Below are 10,879 nucleotides of genomic sequence, written 5' to 3' on the forward strand. Positions count from 1 at the left end.
CACTTCGTGTTATATCTGCACTCATAAAACTTCCCTATATAACATAGACAGCTAATAAATATTTACAATATTTAATGGGTACAACCACTAATTACAAAATATTTCAAGACCTCTCTATCTTGTAAATCTATATGTTCTTTTGTTTTGTGCCCTTATAATTCCTAGTAGATTATTTTTCTTTTCTTGATCCATTTTTCCTTCCCTACATAGTATAGAGCAACTGATTTTGTTGTTCCTGGACCTGGAAAAGTAGAGATAACCTACACACCAAATGATGGAACTCAAAAGGTGACATATTTGGTCCATAACTTTGAAGGTATGTGTAAGTTCATCATAACTACCTTTTGTTGTTGTTGTTTGTGATACTGAGGATTTGAACTCAGCCTGCTTGGCTGGCATGATGCCCCTAAGCCATGCCTTCAGCCCTGTTTTTTACTGATTGTCTTTAGGATAAAGCCTTGCTCCTCACCTAGGTGGGCACCTGAGCCGTAACCCCACTAACTTAGGCTTCCTTTTGTCCTTGTGCCACCACATCCAGCCTCCCTTCTTATAGCCCTGTCCTGGCACTGCAATCCTCCCAAGCTTAGCCCCACTCATTTGCTATGGCAAGTGGGTGCAGTGCACAACTATGAGTTAAGTAGAGGTTTTGGTGAATTTCCAGGCTGGCCTGGAACCACAGTTCTCATTTTCTCCTCCTCCCAGGTAGCCAGACGTATTAGGAATTAACCTCTACTACCCAGCTCCTTTAGAAGAAAAACTTAGCTTGGTAACTGCCAGAAAATACAATTGAACCTACCACATTTCTACAGAACCTAAACCTTTTTAAAAAATTTAAAAAGTGCTGTGCTTTAGGGCTTCCCCATTACTTAAGCAAAGGTAGAAAGAGGATAGCCACTTCACTGGAAGTACATAAAGGCAAAGATTAGATAATTAAGCAGGAATATGTTATCATAATTGTATAAATTAAATGTTAATAGCCCCAGATTTCCTGTTGTATATCTTCCCTGTGCTCTAGGGAGAGTTTATATTTGGAAATGATTTTGTTATTTATTTTCTAAAAGTTTCCTCTTGTCTTTCTAGGAATGTTTCTATGCATGTAAAACACTCGCTTTTTTACCTTTTTTCTCCTAGCTGCTTCAAAGGACCATCATATAAATGAAAAACCCAGTACCTGCCCTGTCTCCTCTAAATAATATGATTTTAAATAGAATCTAGTTCTGCAGGTTTCAGTGCTTTTCATTTTCTGAGCCAAGTTAACCTAGGGTATTCAAATTCTAACTTTCAGTAATAACAGAGTTCAATTAAGAGTTGTGAAACACCAGTAATCCCCTGTAACATAATTGCTTCCACCCATTATGGTAGGCCCGGTCAGTCTCCTAGAGGAAATTAGAAGACCATCCATTCACTCTTTGAAATGTATATCTTTCTTAATGATTGAGAATTATTAAGTGCACCCCTAAACTTAAAATACATGTTGGAAATTGATCACCAAAAAATAATAATAATCTATGAGACAGATAATTATTTGTTCATTTAGTCGCATATTCCTGATTCACAACAGTAGTTTTTGATATCTTCAGGATTCTAAAGACAATTGCTTTTCTTTTTTCATTGCCTTTTCAGTAACTTTCTGTTGCTTTTCCAAGAACCAGCATTGTCCCATTCTGTGCCTCAGGAACTCATGGACTGCTTAGGTTAGAAGCCTGTCTGGGACTGTTGAAGTCATGGCTATTTTGTAAAGCCATGACTTTGGTACTTTTGTGATTAGGAATTATTTTAGCCTTGTAGCTATATTACATGTACCTCTCTCTCTCTCTTTTCCTTCTGTTGCTTTCCCCTCTGCAGAGTGCGGTGGTGTTGCCATGGGGATGTACAATCAAGATAAGTCTATTGAAGATTTCGCACATAGTTCCTTCCAGATGGCGCTGTCAAAGGGCTGGCCTTTGTACCTGAGCACCAAAAACACTATTCTGAAGAAATATGACGGGCGCTTTAAAGACATCTTTCAGGAGATATATGACAAGTAACAGCTGCAGTTCTTTCATTCCATTTTCTTCTTTTCCTTTTTTGTTTTTTCAAGTCAACTGGCACTTAGGGTATATTTACATCTCCTTATCCCTTCAGTTCTGAGACAAATGGAGTGAAAATTGTCATTAGCCCTATAAATGAGATAAGGGCAAATGTGGAATTTAGTGGTTTTAGTAGTCGTGAAACACAACCACTCTGAGTTGTTTCTAGAAAGTAAGCCCCACATTATTAGTTTTTTTGTTATTGTTTTGTAGAACCAGAATTATTTAATATTTGAATTGAAAAAGTATCTTGTTAGTGGACTTGAAGTATTACTTAAGTAGTCTAGCCCTTGCCTAGCAAGTACTAGGCCCTGAATTCAAACCCAGTACAGAAAAATCACATGAAATGAAATCCAGATGAGTAATAGAAACCTGTGATTTCTCAAGCCCATCTTCTTACTTTCTAAAGACCATTGTTATGACTGAAAGAAACACTTTTCACTGGTATTAAGACAGAGCCTCTGATTAAGTACCAGTGTTTAGATCAGGGTGTGAATGGGTTTTTGATGAGAATCTGTGCTAAGGCATTCATTCCTCATACCTTCCCTATAAGGCAGAGAAAATCACTCTTACAGATGGCCAGAAAATGATTGGGCAGGTATTTGAGCCTATGTCTGTTGAATTCCCAAGCTTATGTTGTTTCTACTAAAAATACTGCTTTCTTCCCCACCCTTGGGGAGAAGTAGATGATGTCCCTAAGAAAACTTTGCTTTTTAGCTATTCTCATTTTCTCTTGTTTTTAGGCAATACAAATCCAAATTTGAAGCTCAAAATATATGGTATGAGCATAGGCTCATTGATGACATGGTGGCCCAGGCTATGAAATCAGAGGGAGGTTTCATCTGGGCCTGCAAAAACTATGATGGTGATGTACAGTCTGACTCCGTGGCCCAAGGTAAGCAGCCAGAGGACCAAGAGGAGGCATCAGAGTCCAGGATCAATAAGGTCATTCCACAATAATTCTCCAGTTTGAGAATGAGGACATTAAAGCCTTTAATTGTAAAATAATGGAATGTAACACTTTGAAATGTTGAGGCTCTTCATCTCATTTGACCAATAAGCAAACAAAGCTCAGACTGGGGAAGTAACTTTATTCAAGGTCATACAGGAAGTAACAGTGTTGATACTTCTGACTCCAGCCTTAGATCTCAAGTTGTTGTGTGGTTTGTTTGTTTGTTTTTCCTCCACTTGAAGTGTTAAAGCCTCCCTCAAGTAGCCTAGTACCTTATCTGTTAATCATTCCATCTCCCTCACTTTCCCTCTGCTGAGAATGTAAAGAAACCTGGGTATTCAGTCAGGGAGGAGTAAAGTGAGGAGCTTGTATGGTCCAAGAGCATTGTCTCTAAGGGTTCATCTCGCCTTATGGGCTAATCTCGCTCTTTCAAGGCTCTATCAGCCTTGAAGGCACTTCCAACACAAAAGAATTGAGCAAAGAACTGGGGGCTTTGTGTCAGGAATAATGTGCCAGGGATAAAGGCTAAATAAACAAATTCTCCTTTCCCTGAATTTCTCAGTACCAAATTGCTCTTCAGTTTGAGTTGTCCATGGAGTCACTGTGTAAACTTGGATCTGCCCAGATGAATGTTTGTATAGCTTTAATTATGCTTACTTTTCCTCAGAACATACCACTTTTTCCCTTACGAAACTCAGACATCTCTAATCTGTCTGAAATCAGTAGACTCACCCAGTTAAAGATAACTTTATATCAGATACATGAATTACCACTCTTTCTATCCTTCTGTTTCTATAAATATTTACAAGCATTTGTACTGAATGGACAAAGGAAAGAACACTTCATGATGTCTCCATAGTGAATAAGGAAAACTATTCTTTATCATCAGAATTCTGGAGAAAGGACTCAATGTCATTCTTCGGGAGGTTTGTCTTTGTTCTTGGGATCAAATCCTAGGGCTTTGTGTTTGCTAGGCAAGCATTCCACCACTCATTTATATTGTGCTCAATCCTATTCTACTGTTTTTATTTTATTTACTTCTTTAAGTTTAGCAAAATTTTACCTGTAAATCAGGGCAAATCAAGAAAAAAAGAGTGTATACATACTGGAGATAGGAGTAAAAAGCTCAAATACAGTTTTTTTAAGTATCCTCATGGTAATAAGAAGAGTGTGTAGAGAAGTATTTCACATGCAAATGTCAAGTTATACAAATTCAAAGCAGTTTGAGGTTAAGAGTTCTGAAGCCCTGATAAAAGACTTACTGAAGAAGACCCCTTATGGCAGAGCCTGCAATGAAGTGATCTCAGATAGTTCAGGCAGATGACAAGGCAGCAGAGCTGACCTGTTACTCAATCTTCTCTAGGGGTATAAACTACCTGAGAGTCACATCCTTTCATTTATCACTTCTGTTTTGATAGTAGCATGAGCGCATGTCCTAATGTTGATAGGACATGGTGCATGTGTTATTGTCATGGTCCTGAACTTTTTTTTTTTTTTTTTGTGGCCAGTCCTGGGCCTTGAACTCAGGGCCTGAGCACTGTCCCTGGCTTCCTTTTGCTCAAGGCTAGCACTCTGCCACTCGAGCAACAGCGCCACTTCTGGCCATTTTCTATATATGTGGTGCTGAGGAATCGAACCCAGGGCTTCAAGTATATGAGGCAAGCGCTCTTGCCACTAGGCCACATTCCCAGCCCCGGTCCTGAACTTTTAATCAATGTATATTTTGAGTGTCTATGAAACTTCAAGGCAACAGAGTGAGATAGGAGTTACTAATCCCACACATCTTGTTGGATTTTTTTACCCATTCTTTATCTTACCAAGGTTCACAATAATGAGTTGTTCTTGTGTTTGTCACACTATGGATTGCTGTGATCACATTCCCGAGGTAGCAACTTTAAAGAGGAAGAATTTATTCTGGCTCATGGTTTTAGACGTTTCCATCCATACGTAGCTGCTTTTAGGCTGTGGTGAGGCATAACATGATGTATACACAGTGGGTAGAGAGCTGTTCCTCTCTTGCAGGCCAGGAAGTACCGGCTCAGAGATTTCTCAATTGTACTCACAGATGACCAAAAAAAAATTTCTTTTGAAATAATCCACTTAATCTCAAACCAGAAAAAAAAAAGATTGTAGATGATTCTAAGTTTATTTTTTATTTATTTATTTATTTATTTTTGGCCAGTCCTGGGCTTTGGACTCAGGGCCTGAGCACTGTCCCTGGCTTCTTCCCGCTCAAGGCTAGCACTCTGTCACTTGAGCCACAGTGCTGCTTCTGGCCATTTTCTGTATATGTGGTGCTGGGGAATCGAACCTAGGGCCTCATGTATCCGAGGCAGGCACTCTTGCCACTAGGCTATATCCCCAGCCCTCTAAGTTTATTTTATTAGCCTCCCAAGTACTCATGGGGATTAGCAAAATTTAGAAAAGTGTTCTTTGAATTTTAATGAAAATTACATAAAAGAAAAAAATCAGGAGCTGGGAATATGGCCTAGTGGTAAAGTGCTTGTCTTGTATACATAAAGCCCTGGGTTCGATTCCTCAGCACCACATATATAGAAAAATCCGGAAGTGGCGGTATGGTTCAAGTGGCAGAGTGCTAGTCTTGAGCAAAAAGAAGCCAGGGACAGTGCTCAGGCCTTGAGTTCAAGCCTCAAACTGGCAAAAAAACAAGAAAAAAATCAATTGCATGGCCTTAAAAGATGGAATATGGTTCTCTGAAATGGAAAACACAGAAGAGAGCTCTTTTCATAAGGGTCCTAAGAATAGAAAAATCAAATGGGATGTTCTTAAATCCAACTCAACCCGTTTTTATCTACCTTTTCATTCCCATTACAGTGAGTCTTATGAGCGGCCTGAAGGTAGGAAAGTGTTTTTTTTTTTTTGTATGTGTTTATGCTAGTACAGAGAATTGAACTCAGGACCTCACAATCTTGCTTGGCTTTTTGACTCAAAGCTGGAGCTTTGCCATTTGAATTCTACTTTTAGCTTTTTGCTGACTAATTGGAGATGAGTTGTACAGACTTTTCTGCCTGGCTTGGCTTCAAGCCATATTCCTTAAATCTCAGCCTCCTGAATAGCTAGGATTATGGGTGTAAGTCACTGGGTGGGCAAAAGAAGATTCTTTAATTTTTTTATTTCCCCAGAAAACAGAGCATCTACTCAAAAGGTTAACAATCACAAGCTCAATGGCAGTGGCTTACACCTATAATCCTAGCTACTCAACAGGCTGAGATCTAAGTATCACAGTTCAAAGCTAGCCCAGGCAGGAAAGTCTATGATACTCTTATCTCCAATTAATGAGCCAAAAGCTAGGCTCTGAGCTGTGGCTCAAATATTTTAGCACTAGTCTTAAGTAAAAAAAAGTTCAAGGATAGCACCTAGAATCTGAGTTCATGTCCTAGACCAGCACAAAAAAATAAGAAGATAGCAATAACATATTAAGCTCTTGCTCAAGCATCTGCACATAAGAATAGCAGTAATATACTGGGCTTTTGCTCTAGCAATTAATAATAGAAAATATTGTTTCTGTAATATTTTCATATATTCGTGAATATATTTTTCTCTAATCTCACAATTCAAAGAAGGGTACTTTTATTATTCCATTTTTCAGATAGAGAAGATTCATAGTTGCTGTGAAGTGACAGAATTAAGGTAGAGTGCAGGCTACTGACCAGGTTCCTCTGAGATAAACAAGGAAATAGTGCATGCTTTCTAGGTCTTTCCATCTGAGACCTGGAGCAGAGCCTTACTCTGCTTCCTGAAAGGCAGAAGAATGATCTATGACTCTTTGTGGTTATAGTTACCAAGACTTCTCCAGTCTGACTCGGTCTCAGCCCTGGGAGACCAGCACCCCTTACGCAATTCTTCCTGCTCTGCCACTTCCAGGGTATGGCTCTCTTGGCATGATGACTAGTGTGCTGATTTGTCCAGATGGCAAGACTGTGGAAGCAGAGGCTGCTCACGGAACTGTGACTCGCCACTACCGCATGCACCAGAAAGGACAGGAGACATCCACCAATCCTATTGGTAAGATGGCATCTAGTTTGCTTGTTTTCTTACGGGATTTCTTTCAGACTTATCCTTTAGCTGCTCAGTGTTTTGTGATACCTTCTATTACAAGGAGGTTTTTTGATATCATTAAAATAGGCAATCTGGGGTTTTCTGTTTTGTGAAAGAATGTATGTTACAAGAAGTATAATCAGCAAGCATTTCAGGCTACAAATTTATAAGCCTGGTGGAAAAATCCTTCCAAGAGTTTCTAAGATAGTAGTTTATGAAGGGATGATAGTGGGGTACCACTGGCTCACTCGTGTAATCCTAACTACTCAGGAGACTAAGGTCTGAGGATTGTAGTTCAAAGCCAGCCTGGGCAGGAAAGCCCATGAGACTCTTGACTCCAATAAACTACCAAAAATCCAGAAGTAGAGATAAGACAAGTGGTACAGCACTAGCTTTAAGGGAAGTAGAGCAGAAAGCTCAGGAACAGTGTCTAGGCCCTGAACGGAAGCCCCAGCACTGGCACAGCAAACAAGGATGATAGCCTAGAATGAAGAGACTAGTGTAGGCAAAAAACAAACAGAACTTTCCCTAATTAGTAAGTACCTTAAGATTTAAGCACTAGTATTACACTATTAAAATATCGTTCTTAAATTTTCCTATTCAATAAACTATATCCAACTTCCTTAACATTTCTAACCCATGTGGCTAGGACTCTAATGTAATCCACTCACATTAAAAAAATATGTTTCTGAAAAAAGTGAGACATTTGGAAATTCATCTAATTGGAATGATTGAAGTCCAGATTTTTTTGCTTGTTTTTCTTTCATTTATTTATTTTTAATTCTTTTAATTTTACTGCTAAATTGTACAGAGAGGTTACAATTCCTTAAGCCAGATTATGAGTACAGGGTGTCTTGATCAGTGTCACCCCTTCCATCATTCTCCCCCATTTTTCCCTTCCCATCCCTAACCTCAAGTTGCATAGTTCACTTCTTACATACTGTACATTGAATATAATAACTGCATTTGCTCACTCTTCCTCCCTCCTTTGTTTTACTTTCTTAGCTTCCATTTTTGCCTGGACCAGAGGACTAGCCCACAGAGCAAAGCTTGATAACAATTCTGAGCTGGACTTCTTTGCCAAGGCTTTGGAAGAAGTCTGCATTGAGACCATTGAGGCTGGCTTCATGACCAAGGACTTGGCTGCTTGCATCAAAGGTTTACCCAAGTAAGTATAAGCAGACTGAGTCAGACTCTCATTTATCTTCATTGGGCTCAAAGCACCAGTGCTTTTTAGAATTACATAAATTGTTGCTCATTATCTTCTGGGATTAGCAGTATTCATACATTGTCAGATAGAAAACATTTTTTGGCTTTGTGGTCTTTTCTTGATATGTTGTCTTTTTGCAGCTACCCAACTTTGCATCAGGCATTGTAGCAGGGAAGCAAAGATGGACAGTTTAGAAATGCATGGATATAGCAGCATACCAGTCAAATTTCTATGTACACAAAACTTAGCTGCAGGCTAGATTTAGTCCAGGAGCAGTGCTTTAATTTGGTGACCTCTGATTTCATCTGTTTAGTTTTTAAAAGAAAAATTATAGATAATTAGAAACAAAGAGAACTCAGAAACTTGGGTATTCTACCCTTTTATTTTCTTTAATTTACAAATGAGAAAGTAGGCCACACAAGTAGATGTGCAGTTGATAACTGTCTGTTCCTTAAGTATCATCACTCCAATATCTGTGTATTGCCCAGGTTTTTTCTGAGGACATGAAGACTAGGTAACAAGTAGATGAGCTGGATTAGCTGCCAATTAAACTCCTTCCTCAAAGTCCAACTTAGGGACTATGTCACCTCAAGAAAATCTAGTAAGGCTGAGCACCGGTGGCTCACACCTATAATCCTAGCTTCTCAGAAGGCTAAGATCTGAAAATCATAGTTTGAAGTGAATCCAGGCAGACAAATCTAAGAGACTCTTAAACTCCAGCTAACCAGCTGAAAGCTGGAAGTAGAGATGTACCTCAAGAAGTAGAGCACCAGCCTTAAGCAAAAAAGCTAAAGGAGAGCTCAAAGCTCTGAGTTCAAGCCCCAGTACCAACACAATAAAGGAAGGGAAGGTAGGAAAGAGAAAGAATCTACTGAAATTGACCACTAATACTGTGTGTGAATCAGTGCGCCCCAGTAAAGGGATTATTCTTAGTCATTACATATTTCATAACTTACATTTCCAACAAAATACTGTGTTTGAACTATTCTCATCATAGTTATTTTGTTAGATTCTCATCAGCACAATTCTGTCAGCCGGTCACTGGCTTTTGTTTCTTTTTTTAATGTGACCCTGATGAGCCTTCAAGCCCTAAAACTTGTTTTAAGGATGAATGGCAGCGTGGGGGAATGTGGGTAAAGGCATGCCTATTACCCAGAGTAGGTTTTGTTCTAAGAATGAAGAAGTTGGACAGTTTCGGTCAGCATTAGTTAATACTGAACTTCAAAGCCACTTGGCAAGAAGCCTTCTGTGACTGTGTATGAATGACTATCATCATGTGCTATCTAGCCTGCTCAGGTCCCTGAGCCTTGAGCACAGTATTGTAGATAGATTTGTAGCTTGTTAACAGAAATCAGTTTTCTCCTACATATTAGTAAACTGTTACTTTAAGTATCATTTCTAGAATTTTCCCTCCTCCTCAGCCTGTCCCATTAGACAAACTAAATTTCCTTCTTTTCTCCCTGTTAGTGTGCAACGTTCTGACTACTTGAATACATTTGACTTCATGGACAAACTTGGAGACAACTTGAAGATAAAATTATCTCATGCCAAACTTTAAGGTCATTCTTTGGGCTGAGGGCAAGTGTTTTTGGTAATAACACAGGTTTACATTTTTTTTTATAACACTCAAGGGTAAAATTGAAATCAATTTTGTAATTTGTTTAGAAGACATTTGATCTTTTCTATACGTTTATAGTCTTTTTTCTTATTCACATAGTTATTGCCACCTTTGTATATGTGGCAGGAAATGTTATAAAAATTGTATTTTATGTTCTGGTAGCAGCACAAGAATTCCTTTAGCACTCATCCTTATTCACTGTCACTTTTTTTTTTTCATGTTCAGATAGAAATGACCAAAATGAAAAGTATCAATAACCCAGTATTATATGAAAGCAATTCTTTCTTTTCACCTCTGGTCTTTGACTGAGAGCCCTGGGAGGTTTGATGTCCAGGTGTCTGTTATGGGAAGTAGAATTGTACATTGAACTTGCATGTGTTCTGAATGAAGTATAGGAATGGTGTACCTAATGCATAGTGAAGACACAGTAGTCATTTTTGAAAATGACTATCAAATACATCCATTCTGCTATATGTTTTCGAGGCCACTGGAGATTTCAGAATCCAGAATAAATACTACCTGGAGGTTTTTCCTCTGTGTTTTTCTCTTCCTCCTCCTGGCCTGATCTATCCTGGCCCCAGAGTATTATGCTGCCCTCAACAATATATTTCATCCTTGTGCAATAATGTAAGCTGCACCATTTTTTTGGACTCCTGCTGGCCTGTTTTCTTTCTCTTATATAAATGATTTCCTGAGATTGATATTAAACACTAGTCTTTTTCTTTATTTGAACTGTTAATTTTAATTAAAATCATGTGTTAATTACTTTACTTTTTATTGTTTATGTTGAGACGTCACACACAGGCTTCATCCTAGCCCTAGGAATTTGATTTGAAAAGCAGTCTTTACTAGCAAGATGCTTACTCTGGAAGAAATGAATAAGTAGAAATGTACCACATAGTGAGGCATGAAGATGACCAAAGATTGAACTACAGGAATAATTGGAGAGTATTGTAGATAAGATTCAGTTT

The 10,879-nt window shown here is 38.6% G+C and overlaps 1 protein-coding gene across 4 annotated transcripts in view; it reads left to right on the forward strand.

Moving 5' to 3' along the window:
- Idh1 (isocitrate dehydrogenase (NADP(+)) 1) overlaps positions 1–10,616 on the forward strand; it is a 33,675-nt gene extending 23,059 nt beyond the window's left edge. For all 4 annotated transcript variants that reach the window (XM_048344856.1, XM_048344855.1, XM_048344853.1 and 1 more), the window contains exons 5-10: positions 211–316; positions 1,846–2,023; positions 2,813–2,964; positions 6,907–7,047; positions 8,086–8,248; positions 9,758–10,616. In XM_048344856.1, the coding sequence (XP_048200813.1) occupies positions 211–316; positions 1,846–2,023; positions 2,813–2,964; positions 6,907–7,047; positions 8,086–8,248; positions 9,758–9,848 (831 nt within the window). In that variant the 3' untranslated portion in view covers positions 9,849–10,616. The remainder of the gene's footprint in view (positions 1–210; positions 317–1,845; positions 2,024–2,812; positions 2,965–6,906; positions 7,048–8,085; positions 8,249–9,757) is intronic.
- Positions 10,617–10,879: the final 263 nt, after the last annotated feature.

Source organism: Perognathus longimembris, chromosome 4, assembly GCF_023159225.1.
Source record: "Perognathus longimembris pacificus isolate PPM17 chromosome 4, ASM2315922v1, whole genome shotgun sequence".
Lineage (NCBI taxonomy): Eukaryota > Metazoa > Chordata > Mammalia > Rodentia > Heteromyidae > Perognathus > Perognathus longimembris.